The 19064-nt window shown below is 40.2% G+C and overlaps 1 protein-coding gene across 1 annotated transcript; it reads left to right on the top strand.

Annotated features, from left to right (window-relative positions):
• The first annotated feature begins 972 nt into the window (after nucleotides 1-972).
• IER3IP1 (immediate early response 3 interacting protein 1) lies at nucleotides 973-16581 on the top strand. Its single transcript, XM_034996132.1, has 3 exons — nucleotides 973-1170; nucleotides 13998-14099; nucleotides 15098-16581. Exons 1-3 carry the CDS (start codon nucleotides 1080-1082, stop codon nucleotides 15151-15153), a joined length of 249 nt encoding a protein of 82 aa, XP_034852023.1. The 5' UTR covers nucleotides 973-1079; the 3' UTR covers nucleotides 15154-16581.
• Nucleotides 16582-19064: the final 2483 nt, after the last annotated feature.

The raw sequence follows: 19064 nt of genomic DNA on the forward strand, positions 1-19064 counted from the left end.
GAAGTGAAAAATTACAGAGGGGTAGTCAGTGTAAATGTTGACTGGCCAGTTGTGACGGTGAGCTGACAATTATCAAAATTAGGATTCTACCCTCCTACAGACACTGGGAAACAGAGGCCCTATTCTTCCTGATGGTTACATTTTTTTTTTTAAAGACTTTATTTATTTGACAGAGAGAGAGACAGCGAGAGAGGGAACATAAGCAGGGAGTGGGAGAGGGAGAAGCAGGCTTCCCGCCTAGCACAGAGCCTGATGCATCTGCCTTCGGCTCAGGACATGATCCCAGGGTCCTGGGATCGAGCCCCACATCGGGTTCCCTGCTCAGCGGGAAGCCTGCTTCTCCCTCTCCACTCCCCCTGCTTGTGTTCCTGCTCTCGCTGTGTCTCTCTCTGTCAAATAAATAAGCTCTTAAAAAAAAAAAAAAAGAAGTAGAAGTAAACAGTAAAAGTTAATTTTTTTTTTTAACATTTTATTTATTTATGAGAGACAGAGCACAAGCAGGGGGAACAGCAGAGGGAAAGGGAGAAGCAGTCTCCCCGCTGAGCAGGGAGCCAGACTCCAGGCTGATCCCAGGACCCCGGAATCATGACCCCAGCCGAAGGCAGACGCTTAAAGGACTGAACCACCCAGGCGCCCCTACAGTAAAAGTTATGTTCCTAATTCATTTTATTTACCTATAATATTTTGATTTCAACATGTAATCAACATTCCAACATGTAATCAACATTTAAAATAAATTAATGGGAGATTTTACGTCGTTTTCGTCCTAAGTCTTTGAAATCCGGCGTGTACAGTCTCACGCTTTGCAACAGCTCAACTGCGACCGGCCACATTTCCGGCTTTCAGCAGCCACACGTGCCTGGCTACTGCACTGGACTGCACAGGTCTGGACCGCCGATCGCATGCGCCTTGCTGACGTAAGCGCGGGGCGGGTCCTAGCCGGATCGGGGCGGAGCTTCTGGGAGAACGCGTTTGGGGCCTCCCCGGCTCCCGTAGGAGAGCGCCGGCCGTGGCAGCGCCACGTACCCTGCGGCGCCGGTAGAAAAATCAGTTGGGCCTCGGGGCGGCTCCGGGCGGCCATGGCCTTTACCTTGTATTCACTGCTGCAGGCGGCCCTGCTCTGCGTCAATGCCATCGCCGTGCTGCACGAGGAGCGCTTCCTCAAGAACAGTGAGTGGGACCGCGGGGTAGGGCTGAGGGGGCGGCGGCGGAGCCCCGGGGGCGCGGAGCCCAGGCGGGCCGCGGGAGGGGACACCCTGGGCCGCGACCTACGGGAGTCCGAGGGCTCGACTCTTGCGGCGCTTCCTTGGAGGGAAGAAGCCGAGCCACTTCGCGTCTCACCGAGTTTGAGCTCAACAGCGGGACGAAGATTATTAAACAGATGTCTCCTGTGTGCGGGACCCCGGGAGTTGGGATGGGAAGGGGTACAGAGAAGAGCCAGGGAAGCCTCTGCCTGCGATTAGTTTAGTAAGTTAACGCAGTCCTCTGTGATCGCTTTTAATGATCAGAAACCTAGGGTCTGAGGTTTTAGTTACAGAGGGAGGGGCGTGGCTCATTTTGGAGCCTGGGTAATTAGAAGAATGAACTGATGGAGGGCCATAGGGGTTCCTGGTGTTTGAGGCTAGGAGGAAAGGGAAGGTGTTGGGATTATCACGGCATCCAAATGCCCACGTTCCAAGAAAAGTTTATTCAGCACAGTTTATTGGGTGTCTACAGTGTGCCAGGCTAGAATCTAAGAATACCAAGATGAAGACAACAGTTTTGCTTGTCATACCACAGAATACGGCGATTTCCATGTCGTCCTGGGCGGGGCACTTCTTGATGTATGAGGCAAAATTAAGACAGGATACTGCATGATGTGCATCATTTGTCTGTGCAAGTATACCTGATATACAAAATATACCATTATTTGTCTGTAAGTATGCCAGATATGTCTGTGTGAGTCAGTGAAACCCAAACCCATGAGCAAGATTGATTCATTTCATTTATTCCTTCAGATTTATTGAGCACAAATTATGTGCCGAGCCCATGTAATTAAGAGCTGAGGTTACAGGAGTCACTTGCCCTTCTAATGGAAGTTAAGTAAAAAATAAACAAGTAACAATGACAAGTATGCAGAATATTATGGAAGAGAAGTGCAGGGAAACACTAGCTTGTGAATCTTTGAAAGCGTTCTGGAGGAAGTGTGTTTAACCCAAAATCTAGTAAGTAAGTAAACATTAATTAGGCAAAGGGTTGGGAGGGTGAGGAGTAAGAGCTCTTGTGAAAATTGGGGCAGGTGAAAACGAGGTTTTAAGGTTTTAAGCAGGGCAGTGACATGACCAGATTTGTGTTATTTGCAAAAGCCTTACTGCAGTGTGGAGAACAGACTGGAAGGGTAGAATAGTGGGTGTGGGAAGCACCATTCCAAACAGGGCAAGTAGAAATGGTAGGTATCACATCAGTTGAGTTGGTATAATAATAACTAACACTTAACACCACATACTAGGATCTGTATCAAGTGCTTTGCATATATTAACTTGTATAACCTTCACAACAACCCTGTGAGATAGGTACTGTTTTCATCCCCAGTTTACAGATGGGAAACCAGAAGTACAAAAGAGAGTAGGTAACTTTTCTATGATCACACAGCTAGAAAGTGGCAGAGCTAGGATTCACCTTAGGCATTCTGACTCAGAAGTTCATCTCCTCACTAGTATACTGTACAGAAAAGTAGAAGGTATGTGGGGGTTGAATTGTGTCCCCCCCAAAGATACATCGAAGTCTTAACCCTTGGTACCATGTAGGTGACCTTATTTGGAATTAGGGTCTTTGCAGGTATAATCAAGTCAAGATAAGGTCACACTGGATTAGGATGGCCTTAGATCCAATGAGGTGTCCATATAAAGAGAGAGATACAGAAACGTGGGGGAAGGGCACCTGGGTGGCTCAGTCAGTTAAGCAGCTGCCTTCAGCTCAGGTCATGATCCTGGAGTCCCGGGATCGAGTCCCACATCGTGCTCCCTGCTCAGCAGGGGGTCTGCTTCTCCCTCTGACCCTCTTCCCTCTCGTGCTCTCTGTCTCTCATTCTCTCTCTCAAATAAATAAATAAAATCTTAAAAAAAAGAAACGTGGGGGAAGAAGGCCAAATGACAACAGAGGCAGAGATTGGAATGATGCAGCAAGAAACCAAAGAATGCCAAGGATTGCCAGTAACTACCAGAAGCATTGAGAGGCATGGATGAGATCTTCAGAGTCCCCAAAAGGAACCAACCCTGCTAACACCTTGATTTTGGATTTCTGGTCTCCAGAACCGTGAGAAAATACATTTCTGCTAAGCCATACATTTTGTGGCATTTTGTTATAGTAGTCCTAGGAGACTAATACAAATCAGAAGATATTTTAAAGATAGAAAAGGCAGAATTTTACTGTTCGGTCATTGGGAATGCGGAAGAGGAAAAAGTCAAAGATCTCTAGGTTTTCTGGCTTAGCAACTGAGTGAAGCATAGTACCTTTACCAAGTTAGATAGTACTGAAGGAAAAATGAGGGCAGCGGTGGTAGGTAAGAAGGTGAAAATATAGTGAAATAAGTTTTGGACATGGTGAGTTTGAGATTTCTATGAGATATGCAGGTGGATGTGTGGGATAGTCAGTTGGAGTTAAGTCCATAGAACAGAAGCAAGAGCCACAGTGGAGACTGAATTTGACTTTGTCAACCACAGATGATAAATGAAGCCATATGAAGAGATGAAATTGCTCAGGGAAAGAATACAGTACAAAGAGAGTTGGTGACCAGGACAGTCCCAGAATCTCTTCCAATATTTAATGTTTAGGTAGAGCTGGAAGAACTGATAGGAGAAATTGATGAATGAGCAAAACAAGAGAAATGGGAAAATCTAGACAGTGGGGTTTCACAGAAGTCGAGTGTTTGAAGAAGGAGGCATGGTACAACAGGGGAATGTTCGGGGAAGGACAGGTAAGGACAGAAAAAGGTCCTAAGCATTCAGGGTAATAGAAGTCATTGGTGATTTTACACAAGCAGTTACAACTGTGGATAAAACCCGAATTGAAATGTGTGGCTAAGTGAGTGGAAAGTGATAAAAAGGGAGATCACCGTAACAAATACAGTAATAGTGGAAAAGTTTGCAATACTGTGAGAATTACCAAAATGTGATAGAGACACAAAGTGAGCTGTTGGAAAAATGGCACCGATAGACTTGCTTGACACAGGATTGCCATAGACCTTCAATTTGTAAAGAACACACTCTCTGGGAAGTGCAATAAAGGGGGGCAATAAAATAAGGTGTACCTGTATAACATTGTATAAAGTGTACAGTGATCATTCGATACACATATATACTGCAAAATGCTTACCCCAGTTAGTGTTCTTCGTGTCAAATAATTATAATTTGGTTGTGGTTGTGGTGATAAGAACATTTAAAATTTACTCTCAATGCAACTTTCAGGCATGCAGTACAGTATTGTTAACTATAGTCACCATGCTGCACATTAGATCCCTGGAACTTACTCATCTTATAACTGAAAGGTAGTACCTTTTGACCAGGAATTTCCCATTTCGCTCACCCACTCAACCTCTGGCAACCACCATACTACTCTCTGTTTCCGAGAGTTGGAGATTCCACACATAAGTGAGATAATATAATATTTGTTTGGCTTATTTCACTTACTGTAATAACCTCAGGATTTACTCATGTTGTCACAAATGGCAGGTTTCTCTTCTTTTTAATAGCTGAATAATATTCCATTTAATATATACACTACATTTTCTTTTTCCATTCATCTCTCAGTGCATACTTAGACTGTTTCCGTATCTTGGCTATTGTGAATAATGCTGCAATAAACATAGGAGTGCAAATATCTCTTCAAGATAGTGATTTCTCTTGGAGAAATACTCAGAAGTGGGATTGCTGGATCAAATGGTAGTGCTATTTTTAATATTTTTTAAAGATTTATTTATTTATTTGAGAGAGAGAGAGCACCTGTGAGTGGGGGGAGGGGCAGAGGAAGAGGGAGATGCCTCACGGAGCAGTATGCCAGTGCGGGGTGTGATCTCATGACCCTGACATCATAACCTGAGCCAAAACCAAGAGGTGGATGCTTAACCGACTGAGCCACCCAGGTGCCCTGATAGTACTATTTTTAATTTTTTGAAGAACCTCCATACTGTTCTTCATAATGGCTGCACCAATTTACATTTCCATCAACCATGCACAAAGGTTCCCTTTTTCCACATACTTTTATTTATTTACTGCATCTTTATATATATTTTGAAATCAGGGCGTATCTTCATAGTGGCTGTACCAATTTACATTTCCATCAACCATGCACAAAGGTTCCCTTTTTCCACATACTTTTATTTATTACCGCATCTTTATATATAGTTTGAAATCAGGGCACATGATGCCTCCAGCTTTCCTCTTCTTTCTCAAGATTGCTTTGGCTATTTGAAATCTGTAGTAACACACAGTTGATGCCACTTCTCTTTAGCATTATACTGGATATTCTAGCCAGGGCAGTTAGAAGAAAAAAAAAGAAATAAGAGACATTCAGATAGTGAGGCTGAAAAAGTAAAACTATCCCTTGTTTGCAGATGACATAATCCTGTGTATAGAAAATCCTATGGGGTCACTAAAAAACTATTGTAACGAATAAATGAGTTCAGTAAGGTTGTAGGATACGAGGTCAGGAGCAAAAAGCAATTGTTTTTCTATATATGAACAATGAACAATTGAAAAGGAAATTAAAGAAACAATTTCATTTACAATATAAGTAATAAAATACTTAGGGATAAATTTAACAGAAGAGGTGCAAGTCTCATACTGTGAAAAACATAGGCATTGTTGAATGGAATTAAAGAATAAAGATATTCTTAAAGGTAATTAAAGAAAATAAAGACATCTATGGTCATGGATCAGAAGACAATATCATTAAGATGACAATACTTAATATTATTGATTTACAGATTTAATGCAAGTCTATCAAAATCCCAGTTGGCTTTTTGCAGAAACTGACAAGTGCTGCTAAAGGAAATGGACCCAGAATTGCCAAACAATTTTGAAAGAGAATACAATGCCCAGACCTTACTCCAGACCTGCATTTAAATTTTCCAGAAGTGAAATTCAGCAGTGTCTTCTCCAAGATTTCTGCAGGTGACTTAGCTTTGTGCCCCTAAATGAAAATCACTACTACAAACTGTTGGAATGGCCCAGAAATGTTAATACTTTCCTCCTAGAATCTTGTCTTCATTTCCTCTTCTCTCCAGAAGTAGCACAGATATTTTGTCTGAATATATGTTTTGAATATGGTCCCAGAACTAAGGGAAAACACCACATTGCCTTGTCTAAGTCGATAAGCTGTTATTTTAAAATATCTAAGGGGCGCTTGGCTGGCTTAGTCGGGAGAACATGCCACTCTTGATTTCAGGGTCTTGAGTTCAAGCCCCACATAGGGCATGGAGCCAACTAAAAAAAAAAAAACTCCCCTTATTCAGGGGTGCTTGGCTGACTCAGTCAGAGGACCATGTGACTCTCAATCCAACCCCCATGTTGGGTGTAGCAATAACTACAAAAAATAAAAAGTGAAATATCTAAATATGTTTTAAAATAGAATTTTAAGATATTTTGAGTATTTGTTAAATATTGTTTATGTAGGCTCTTGACTCTTGCCTAGATTTTCATAGTAACCTCCTCACTGGTCACCCTCCCTCCAGTTTTGTTTCTCTCTCTCTCCCTTTTTTTTTTTTTTAATGATTTTATGTATTTATTTGACAGAGAGAGACACAGCAAGAGAGGGAACACAAGCAGGGGGAGTGGGAGAGAAGTAGGCTTCCCGCTGAGCGGGGAGCCCGATGCGGGGCTTGATCCCAGGACCCTGGGATCCTGACCTGAGCCAAAGGTAGACGCATAACAACTGAGCCACCCAGGCGCCCCCAGTTTTATTTCTCTTTGCTTAACCTTCCATGAGAAGCTGAACATGTTCCCTCAGTGGTTTGAAATTCTTGAATTGTTTAATATTCATAGCCTCCAGTATAAAAGTCAGACTCCCTTGTGTGACCTACAAGCTCACCATAATGTATTCTTTCTTCTCTGTCCTTCCCTTTCTTTTACCCTTCCCCAGTATTTACCCTGTGTGCCATTCTTACGTGGTGCTCTTCTTCGCTACTGAGCCTTTATGCATACTTCCTCTGCCTTCAGGTTCCTTGACTTACCTCAGACTGTTCTTTAAGGCCTACCTCTGCCATTTGCCTCTCCTAGAAACCATCACTGACCTATTTCATAGGTTGTAGCACCACTGCAGTTCCTTTCTGGTCTTCTCCAGGAGACTGATGACAAGGATTCTCTCATTTTTACAATTCCGTCAGTCAGTGAGTATTTTCTAAATAACTGAGTAACATTACCATGATCATATTCTTGCAATTCCTGATTTGAGAGCTGTATGTTTATACCAAATAGTTTAGCCAGTATTTTGACTGTAGTGCAGAGAATGTGTTTCTTCTGGTGTTCCACAATGATGCAAATTCCCTTTTTGTACAAGAAAAAAAAAACATACACGCAGTGAATTTTAATACCTGCCCAAATTATTCTTACTAGTTTTTGTTTGTGGTGCCGGGTATGGATCCATTTGACAAGTATTATGTCCGGTAGCATTTATGAGTGCTACAAAAGAAACATTTCATACATGAAACAGTGTATGAGTCAGCTCTGGCTGCCATAAGGAAGTATCATAGACTGGGTAGCTTAAACAACAGAAACTGATTTTCTCGCAGTTCTGGAGGCTGGAAGTCTAAGATCAGGTCGAGGTGCGGTGAGGGCTATCTTCCTGGCTTACAGATGGGTGCCTTCTCACTGTGTTCTCACATGGCTAGGTGGAGGGAGGGGGGAGGGAATCGAGATCTCTCTCTTCTTCCTCTTTTTTGTAAGGCCACAGTCCTATCAGATTAGGGCCTTACCCTTAAGATCCATTTAACTGTAATTACCTCCTTAAGACCCTGTCTCCACATAGGCTTCAACATAGGAATTTGGGGGGAACACAATTCAGTTCATAGCCAATAGTTAAAATATTACAAGGTACTACGGATTCAGGGTTTAAATGACTGCTCCAGAGCCAATGTAACATTAGAATTTAGAGTAGTGAGAGCTGTATGAGCCCAGGTAATGGAGGGAGAATTCCTAAAGGAGGTAGATGTTGAACAGTAAATCAGGTGTGCACAAATACAGAGAAATGAGCAAGGCATTTTACAGGCCTTGTATGATAGTCATGGTATGAGCATGGCAGTTTATAAAACATTAAGAAAACCATGTAGACATGTAAGTTTCTCTGTAAATGTATAGTCTAAAAAGCATTTGTTGAATTTCATCCCAGATTCAATAGAAATTGTTATGTTGAGCTGGAAACTAATTATATTGATCGAAGTATACCAGATCATTTACTTCAACATTGATCTTTTTGATCAATGTAATTTTTTAAAACTTATGTTAGCAGAATTCTTTATTCTGGAGTTTATTGGGTACGTTCACATCTATGATAGCATTTGATTCCCATGCAAACTTGGGTGACACTGACAAAGTGAAGCAGCTAATCTCTTTTGCACGTATGGAAACAGGGTCAACCAGCCCTCAAAACTCTACTAATACTTTTAATACTAACACTAACTGTACTAATACGTTTCTAATACTTTTTCTTCAGGATGTATCTGGCTGAGGGTTGTTGGCTGAATCTGGATGGATTGACATTTTGTGTATGACTCTTTGAAGTCTGGGCAGCAAAAGAACATTTTTGGTGTTTGCAATAAGTAACTTTTTATATTTAACTCTCTTCCTGAAATTATGGCAGCAACCAGTGCTGGCTGGTCTTACCATTTGTTCTTTTCTAGGCCCTCTAGCAATGGAAATGTCAAGAGAGCTGCAGAATTGAATCTTTCTCCTTTTAAAAAAAAAAAAAAGGCAAAGCTCTTTAAAGCTTTGGCCAATTTCCTTAGAAAAACAACTGAGACTCCCTAATTAGCAGTTGGAGGGAGAACTATTTGTTACAGTAAAAGATAATCCATGGCATCTGGTCCTTTACTTGTCACCTTTGTGTTTTTTGTCCATGGAATATCTAAACAAAGGATTTACTCTCTCTACCTAAAATTAAGTTGTCTTTTCATTCTGGTGGCATGGAAATAGAGACTAGGCTAAAATTAACTGATAACTTAGTATTTTTTAAAATACTTCAATGCTGATGCTTAAAATGTCATACTCCCAATATTGTAGAGTTTTATCCTGTTTTGTTGAAGAGCAGTTATTCAGTGGTGGAAAATACATTTTTTTCTGGTAGTCACTCTTATTATGTAAAAACATACATTCAAACATTTTTGAAACAGGTCTAAAAGAAAAAAAGATTGTTGGAAATTATGCTTTCTAACAAAAATTGGGCGCATAATCCATAACATACTGAAAACAAGTCCTTTTTACCATCTAAGAGATTGTGGCCGTGGGTGGAAAGGCTTGTTAATTTTAGCAATGATAAATTCTAAAAAAAGCAAGTAAAGGAAATGAAACCAACAATACCATTTAAAGTTGGTTTTGGGGGTTTTTTAAAAAGATTTTTTATTTATTTATTTGACAGAGAGAGGGAACACAAGCAGGGGGAGTGGCAGGCAGAGCAGGCAGAGGGGAGAAGCAGGCTCCTGCAGAGCAGAGCCTGATGTGGGACTCGATCTCAGGAGCCCGGGCTCCTGGCAGTTGCTTAATCAACTCAGCTACCCAGGCGCCCCTAAAGCTGGTTTTAAAACATACTTTTAAATATTCAGAGTAACTCATAGATGAAGATTTTCCACTTGTAGACCTTGTCCCTGCCCTCAGGGTGTTCATGCCCTGAAGAGGAAGGCCTAATTGCAGAGGGATTTCTCCAGTGGGTGAGCGTCTTTACAGGCTTTCTTTTTAAATTTCATTTTTCTTTTTATCAAAGCACTGTAAGTGTGTGTGTGATTGTTAAAAGTCAAAAAGCTCTTCTGTTTATAAAGAAAGATAGAAGCCTCCTGCCCCATCTCTCTGCAACCTGAGCCCCATTTCTCAAAAGCAATTATTTTCAACTCTTCTAAGTTTTGAGTCGCTGACTTAATGCTGTGGAAGGGTTTAGTATAATTATACCATCAGCAGCACATTTGTGCTCGTGGGAGCACAAGTACACACACGTATCCCCTCCCCCATCTCTCCCATCTCCAGCCAATTATTGGCAATATTGGTATTCCATATTTATGTTACCATCAGTGAATATTGCTCACAGCTGAACAATAAAAAATAATGATGTCATTCTTCTAGTTGATTTGTGGTTTGGGTATAGAATTCTAGATTGGAACTAATTTTTCTAAAGAGTTTTGAAGACATTGTTCCACTTAATTTTCTCATTTCCAGTATTGACATAAAGAAGTCTGATGCCGGGGACACCTGGGTGGCTCAGTTGGTTAAGTATCTGCCTTTGGCTCAGGTCATGATCCCAGAGTCCTGGGATCAAGTCCCACATCGGGCTCTCTGCTCAGCAGGGAGCCTGCTTCTCGCTCTGCCTGGCACTCCCCCTGCTTGTGCTCTCTCTCACTCTCGCTCGTTCTCTCTGTCAAATAAATAAATAAGTAAAATCTTAAAAAAAAAAAAAAGTCTGATGCCATTCTGTTTCTGATTCTTTTTACAACCTGAACTGTCTCTCTTAAAGCCTTTAGGGTTGTTCTCTTTGTCTTCAGAGGGCTGAGATTTTACAAAAATGTGGCAGCGTGTGAGCTTTTTTTTGGGGGGGGCTGTTCTCTCATTGGGTCCTTTTGGCTTAAAGGCTCATGTCCTTCAGTTCCACAGTATTATCTCTTAATATTTCTTTGATATTTCTCCCTGTCTGTTCTTTCTTCTGAAACTCCAGTTTTTCCTTTAGCCTTGTCTGATAGGTTTCCTCACCTTAATCTGTCAACCTCTTGAACTTCTTATGCTAATGTAGCAAGAACAAGAGCTTTGGCTTGATTCCTTAATGTTCCTTTTTTATGGCATCCTGTTCTTGTTTCATAGGTACAGGAGCTTTGCTCTCTATGGATGTTCATTTTTAAAAATGTTTTCTTCTGGGGTGCCTGGCTGGTTCAGTCAGTAGAGCATTCGACTCTTGATCTTGAGGTCATGAGTTTGAACACCATGTTGGGCATGGAGATTACTTAAAAAAATAAAGAATAAACCAGTCACTTAAAAAAACATAGTAAAAAGGTTTTCTTCTACTTCTTGCATTGTCTCTTCCTCAAAGTCTCCTTTTTCTGTTTTTGCTCTGTCCTTCCATGTTAAGGATGGTTTCTTCTTGACAGTTCATTTTTAAGTGTAGGGCACAGAGGCTCATTGGAAGCTGTGCTGTGTGCTTGGGCTTGTTTACTGGTGGGCCTCACTGGTGCTTGAAGACGTTGTCTTGTAAAAAGTTAATAGAATTTGTATGCTTTTTCCTGTTTATCTGTTTTTATCAGTGTAATTTTCTTTTTTTTTTTTTTTTTAAGATTTTACTTATTTATTTTGAGCTAAAAAGAGACGCAGAGGGAGAGAAACATGGGGCTCAATCCCACAACCCTGAGATCATGAACTGAACTGAAACCAAGAGTCAGACGCTCAACCGACTGAGCCACCCAGGCACCCCTTATCAGTGTAATTTTCAGACCTAGCAGGGACCCCAGGAGGGTCAGGGTGATCTTTTTCCTCCCTGACCCCATCATGATGAACCAGAACCACAGTGCTTTTTTTATTGTACAGAGCTGTTAAAGAGGTTTCTGTAAGTAAGTTATCCCAGCCGTGCGGCTTTCCCATAGAAATCTTTTGTAGCAGTTACGGAGGTTGGAAACTGACACAGTTGATGGTGGGTGGTCATTTTGTGTATCCTATATGTCTAGAGATGAATATAAAGTAGTTTTTACCACACTGTAAGTAGGTGAAGGCTGGTGCTACAATTTGAACTTAGATTACAAAAAGAGGACTGCCATTTAGTGGACAATGCTGAGTGAGCTTCTGGAACAGTGAGACAGATACTTGGAGGAAAGACATGGTGGTAAAACTCATAATAGAGTAAAAGCAAACGTTGGAGAAGCGGCAGAAGTTTATTTGCTTGTTGGAGAGTAGATCCTGAAGTAGGAGGGTGATGCTGCCCAGGCAAAATGCAGGTATATTTTCTAAAATCACTTTTAATTTGGATAGATGTGTACATTTGATATTGGAGGATTTCTATCCCCTTCCCCTAAAGCTACAGTGGAATGATCTGTTCACGTTATAACTTCTTGTGTCATAAAAATTCAGAAATGGAGTTCTTTGGAATTGGGATCCTAGAAATTACCTTGTTTCACCTTATCCCAGATTAACTCAGTCTACTATTACTCACTTCAATTCCACAAACCTTTACTAAATACTTGCTGTGGGGTGGGAGTGCAGGAGAGTGGGAAGGTGAAGAAAGACTAAATTTAGTCCCCGTCTTCCAGGATTTTATAGTCTAATGAGAGACCCTTGAAAACAGCTAACCATGAAGGAGAACAAAGTTACTACAGTCAGGAGGCTATTTGGGGAGCAAAGAGAAAGAAGGTTCATTATGATATGAGAGGGAACTAGGAAAGGCCCTGATGCTGAAGTCAGACCTAGATTCAGAAGCTGCCTTTAACATGTACTGCAATTAATGGGCATTGAGTATGAATAGGAATTGGAAGGTAGTGGTGGGATATAAGGCTAGAATGTCAGTTTTAGGATTTGAACTAAGTAGGCAGTGGGAATCGTCACATGATTGGGTGGTGGAGAGATCTGACCCTGTAAGGGAGAAAACTCAAGGGGTTAAGACAGCTAGATTCCAGAGGCATCTGTTGAGAGAGTCTTGTGAGACATCAGCGAGGCTGATTGTAACCACTGTGACGGTGGCTGCAGTGTGGGGGCACAGAAACGGGCGACACTGCTGTCCACTGGGATGGCTTCTCAGCACAGCCCGAGCTAGGCCTCGAAGGGGGAGTGCGAGTCCAAACACATCGGCTCTCTTGTGAACTCGAATTTTAAAGCTTTATCCCACAACTGTCTCTGTTGATGTGACCAAAAAAGCAGGCCAACCCTTGCTTAACGTTCATGTTGACCAAATAAAAGTTGATTAAATGAAGTGCAGTCTTGTTTCCTGAGACTTGGTTCTTTCACATATAAAATAAAGACCATCATCAAGTTTAAGGGCCAGCATGTCAGGAACTAAGCCCTATAGTCATTGGAGCTACAAAACAATGTAATGTTAAGATATGAAAAGTGGGCCTGAAATGCAGACCAGAGAAGGACAAGTTGCAGAAGTGAGGCCTTCAGCAGAATGTATGGCAGTAATGAAAACTAGCAGATAAAGGTAAAGAAATAATGATGTATATCAGGAAAGTGACACAGAAGAAAGTAAAAGACTCTTCTACAGAGAGTAAGTGGGGTAGTGGGCTAGATTCCGCAGCTAGAATGGAGAAATGAAGAGAGTGATGAAAAGAGAAAGATGTGCCCCAGCTGGCAGGATGGAGGACTCTGAAAGCCTAAGAAGCTGTGAGCATGTTTACGTTCAAATTTCCCCAAGTAATGTAGATAGTGTGTCTCAGCCACAACATTTTTATATTGCTAATTGTGTGGGATTTTACAAATTCTGAATTGAGCTAATTATCGAGTTTGACCATATGCCTTGGTTTTCAGTTCTAAAACATATTTTGTTTGAAAAAAGGAAAAAACCAATCAGGATGTCACAACAATCATCTTCACTGAATTAAATGCCATGGAATAATTTAGACTGTAGTTTATTTTATAAAATCAGTGTGGAAATGAAATAAGATTGTGGCTGCTACCAAAGTAAAAAATACACTCTACAATATTTAATCAGTATGGTAACTTTTAATTCAGATGACTGTATTTTACTTCTTTAACAAAGACTCAAGCTAATCTTTTAGAAGATGACTAATGAGGGAGCAAGGCAAGTGCATAATAAGTTTTAACACAGCTAATCATTTTTGTATTACACAGTTGGCTGGGGAGCAGACCAGGGAATTGGTGGATTCGGAGAGGAGCCAGGAATTAAATCTCAGCTAATGAACCTTATTCGATCTGTAAGAACTGTGATGAGAGGTAAGAAAAAAAATTAGTGAAACGCTCTTTTAAGTTTTAATTTTGTGATTTCAAGTAGCAAAGCTTCTCAGTGTGAATACTATCACACCATTTTTGTAGTGAAGTTTTTTTCTCTTTAACCTGGCTTTACTGTTTAGAAGTTACTGGTTTTCTTTCTTAGTTTGCTTCTTACTTCTGTCTAAACCACTTGATGCGAATGGAATGTCCAGTGGTATAGTCTGTTCACGTGTTACCTCTCAGACTTGAAAGCAGTGTTCTTACCTTTTGGAAATTACGTTGCTTCAAGTAGTAAAGTCATCTAGAGCCCTGGAAGCCTTTTGAGAGAAAAATAAAGGTCCCATATCTGCCAGTCTGTTGGATATTATTTTAAGGATTTTATTTATTTATTTGTCAGAGGGAGAGAGCACAAGCAGGGGGAGCAGCAGGCTGGGATCATGACCTGAGCTGAAGGCAGACACTTAACTGACTAGCCACCCAGGCATCCCTATTAGATATTATTTTAGAGCAACTGGAGAAAGAAGGGTTCAAAAGTTTTTACTTAAAACCATTAAAATAAGGGTCTGTCTCCCTCTTTCGCTGTTAGGATTTTTGATCACAACTTTGGATAGAATGGTAAATAAGTTCACTCTTAATTTAGTGGTGAAACTGTGGAATCGTCTTTGCCCTTTATTCCTAATGTCAAGTGTCACAGACAGCCATGTCTCCTTCTGCCTGGACCTGGTGTGCTTCTGTGTTCCCAACCCTGCACCAGCACCATTCACAGATGTCTCATATTGATTTAGTTGTACCAGTGTGACTCTTAACCCCAGTCACACAAGCCCTCTTTAAAATAAATTTTGGATTTTATGATCCAGTGCATGTTCCTTTGTTACAATGATTTGCAACATGATTATGGATGACATATTGGTACTTTCATCCTCCCTAGATGCTAGTAACTATTACTTAGTTTTTTCCTGCTATTTTCTTTATAGTAACAAACTTTTTTTTTTTCTTTACAGTGCCATTGATAATAATAAACTCAATTGCCATTGTATTACTTTTATTATTTGGGTGAAGAACAGTGGGGGAAATGGAGACTCAGAAGAAGAGACGCCAGCAGAAGTTATTACTTCAGTCATTATTGGAATATACATGTCTTAGCTGGTCATCCTTGCACTTGACAAAAATGTAAACCTGACAATAAAACCAGAGTCCCTATTTATCTGATTTTTTAAAAAATGTTGCACTTACAGTTTCATTACAGAAAGATTAGGCCATCAGAGGCAGTAACTATCCAGGATTGGAATACATTTGATTGCTAACTGTTAATAAAAGTTCATGCTATGATAAAGATTGTTAAAAGGGTACAGGACTGTCACTTGTGTGTTTTAGAGATTTTTCCTCTCTCCTCAGGGATAAATTTTTTTTCAAGGTTTTGAAGTTCCTTGTGACTTAGCTATGATGTGAGAGTGATTATCTTCCTACATAAAATTTAAAGGATTTTTAAAAAGTAATTACTACATATAAAATGATAAATTGGTAATTTGGGTAATTTTACTTTGAACTCTGTTTTGTCTATGTATCGTTTTGGCCATGACAAATTCAAATTTATAGCAACTATTGAGCAATACTCTCTGACTTCAGGGAGAATTCTAATTTTGTAAGTCAGATAGTCACATGATGGTTGTGTTTTTAAGTTCTTTTCATGTGTTTGTTATTTTATTAGTTGGCCTGAATGATATTAGACCACTGTCTACATATTTCCATTGGTAGAAAAATCTATAGAAAAGTCTATGCTCTTTTTTACAGTAATGACTTATTTTTTAAAATCAGCCTAAATATTAGCCTGCAAGAGCAATCCTACAGTCACAATTAAACTATGCTATGTAGGAAGACTATTGTGAAGCATTTACCTCTCCCCCAAATTATCACGTTTCCGTTTTCTGGAGTAGCACATTAAGGGGTATAATTCTTAATTCTTCATTCTGTCTGTCAATAGAGATTCATGTTAGATAAGTTTTTTGTTTTGTTTTTATATTCTTAGACCATTCCATATTTGCTCATTCCATAATACAGTTTTATGCAGGAAGATTAAAATTATGTAAATGGTTTTCCTAGGAAATTATCAGTTATTATAGTTTAAAGGGATAGAGTGGCATCTTTGTTTATAGGAGAACATTTGTAAATAAAGTTAAATTTCCAAGTCAAGCACTTGTTTTTGTACCTTACCTGTCAGTGTTAACTGAATTAATCTCATTTCATGTGTGACACTGGTTATATACTTTCTTTGCTGTAAAATCACTGAGCATAGATTTAATGAAAGTAAACATTACAGTCACTTTTTTTTCTTCAGTGAGTTAACTGAATTGCTGATTACATCAAGGAGACTCATGAGCAACTTTTATTCCATGATTTAGGTTACTTCTAAAACTTCGGAGCAGGTACTGAATGCCTTTTGGCCATGCCTGAATTAGAGATAGATGATCTTTGGGCCACAGGCTTGCAGCTGAACCAAAAAGATGTACCAGGGATTCTTAGTTGATTATCTGGCTCATATGAGTAACATATTTGGCACTTAGAAGCAGTGTTCTTTTGGCCTTAACAAAAATCCGATGCATGAGTCGAAGTTTAAGCCACTGAACAGATTCAGTACATGCAATTAATTGAGAGCACTCCCATTTCTCCACAGACCATACAGAATTTTAAAAGGAAAGAAAAGAGAGACCTTGGCCTGATGCCATTTTCTTGTAAAACTTTACAGCACACCTTCATGCTCATTTAGTGGCAGGATACTGTCCGAGTTCAGACTCCAGTGGAGAGCAGTCATAGCAGGGCAGGATCAGAATATTCTGTAGCAAAGTAGTTCTGAGGAAACTGAAGCACTGAATATCAAAATATTTCATCTCTGGAGGCCACTTAACACAATTCTAGCTTCAGTGTGCCTGTAGGAAGGTCGGCAAGCTTTCACAGGTTAGCCCTGATTTCCCCAGAGCAGTTGAAATTCAGTAAGTATAGTATCTTAGTTGACAGTAACTTCAGTGTCTGTTTGCCTGCCCACATCCTCCCTTTAGCCATTCTCAGTGTTAACAATTGGTGATCATTCTAGATTCCAAATATCCATGATGTTTATGGTCCTAATGTATGCTGACCCTGTGTCTGTGTGCCTCTGACCTATCTCATAAAGGATCTTGGGATCTTGGCTCACGTGTAGATGTTAACCAAATTCATACCCTGATCTTTAGTTAAGTACAGTGGTTTTCAAGTTTTGATTGTTAATGGTAGAACCAGATTCCAAAAGGGATAACACAGAACTGTAATGTTCCACTATCTGAAACAGATAAGAGCAGTTCACTTATTTCTAGTCGAAGTAGGGATGGGGCCCAAAGGCCCACTGTTCAACCTCCACCCTGCTCTTGTCATCATTCCTAAGGTACTTCCACAAAACTCTTAAGTTTTCGAAAACATAGTTTAAAAGAGTATCCTTAAAAAAAAAAAAAAATCCCTACTTTAGATAGAGTAGGCAATGTGATCTGTGGTCTACAGGTATATGGTATCACTTGAGTGTATATGTACTCATGAAGTGACTTGAGAGAAAGCAATATATTGGAGTAGTAAAAAAGAGTGGGAGGCGGGGTATTTCTAACATGCCAAGCAAAACCTTTTATCACGACTTAAGACAAACTTCCTAAGACCTCAGTTGTTTACAGTTGCTTCATCTGTAAAACTGGTCCAGAACTATTTCAGAATAGAAATCTGCTCCAGGTGATTTATATATGTATACCTTTTCCAGGTCACTAACCTTTGATTCTAGATGTACCTCAACCAAAGAGATGTTCTCCCAAAGTAAACGTTTTTAGTGAAATAAAGTACTTTCTCAGTGCCTCGTAGTTTCCAAGTTATTACCGATAAATAAAATTTTGATACTAAGTGAAATGGAATTATTTTTTGCTGAAATTTTTCTTGGCCCCTGATTGGTCATTAGATGCCAGATATTATGAAAACATTCTGTGCAAGGACTTTAGACACATAGTGGGCAGTGTCCAAGGGTATTGATCAAGGTGAGTTTTGGAATCCTACTGTTTTTGTTTCAGTTCTGACACTGCTTTCTTTACTCTCCCTTTGCGTTTTTGTACCATCTTTCTCTTTTCCAAATTCAGCCCCTCCTTTTTTCTTTTTTGTCAATAACTGAATTTTTTTTTTCATTATTGAAGTATAGTTTTGTTTTTTTTTTAAGATTTTATTTATTTATTTGACAGAGAGAGAGACAGCGAGAGCAGGAACACAAGCAGGGGGAGTGGGAGAGGGAGAAGCAGGCCTCCCTCCGAGCAGGGAGCCCGATGTGGGGACTCGATCCCAGGACCCCGGGATCATGACCTGAGCCAAAGGCAGACGCTTAACGACTAAGCCACCCAGGCACCCCATTACTGAAGTATAGTTGACGCACAATGTTAACTACTTTCAGACAACATGGTGATTTGATAGTTCTATACATTATGCAGTGCTCACCTCCATAAGTGTAGTCACCATCTGTTTAGACATCCCATCCCTTCTTTACTCATCTTGCCCTTTGGCAAGCAAAATCATTTGAGTCTTTTGAGGAGGAAGCCATTAGTCCTGTTCAATCATGCCATATTATAGTGAGTGACACCATCACTTATACTGCCAAACTGCCCAAGCCTAAAACTTGGTAATTATCTTGATGCCTTCCTCTCCCTTACCAATTTAATCTGTCAACAATTTCTGACTATTTTACCTCCTAAGATCTCTTCAATTTGCTTTGTTTCCCCACAATTTAGTGCAAGCATCTCTTCTTGTAGCCCTGCAGTAGCTTACCTGGTCTCACATACAAGTCGGCCCCTCTCCCATCCATTCTCCATACTGCAGCCAGAGTAAGCATTTAGAAAAAGGCAAATCTTAACATTACCCACTTGCTTAAAATCCTTCAATGCTGTTTTAGTCTGGTCGCAGCTCTTAGTTCTGAAGGGG

Source organism: Mirounga leonina, unplaced genomic scaffold, assembly GCF_011800145.1.
Source record: "Mirounga leonina isolate KUSES-001 unplaced genomic scaffold, KU_Mleo_1.0 Mir_93, whole genome shotgun sequence".
Classification (NCBI taxonomy): domain Eukaryota; kingdom Metazoa; phylum Chordata; class Mammalia; order Carnivora; family Phocidae; genus Mirounga; species Mirounga leonina.

Bases quoted from the DNA above. Each gene is read 5' to 3' on its own strand.
- IER3IP1 (XM_034996132.1), top strand. From the start codon at position 1,080: ATGGCCTTTACCTTGTATTCACTGCTGCAGGCGGCCCTGCTCTGCGTC. The intron at 1,171-13,997 runs GTGAGTGGGACC...TGTATTACACAG, and splicing joins GGAGCGCTTCCTCAAGAACA to TTGGCTGGGGAGCAGACCAG. The intron at 14,100-15,097 runs GTAAGAAAAAAA...TTTTCTTTACAG, and splicing joins TGTAAGAACTGTGATGAGAG to TGCCATTGATAATAATAAAC.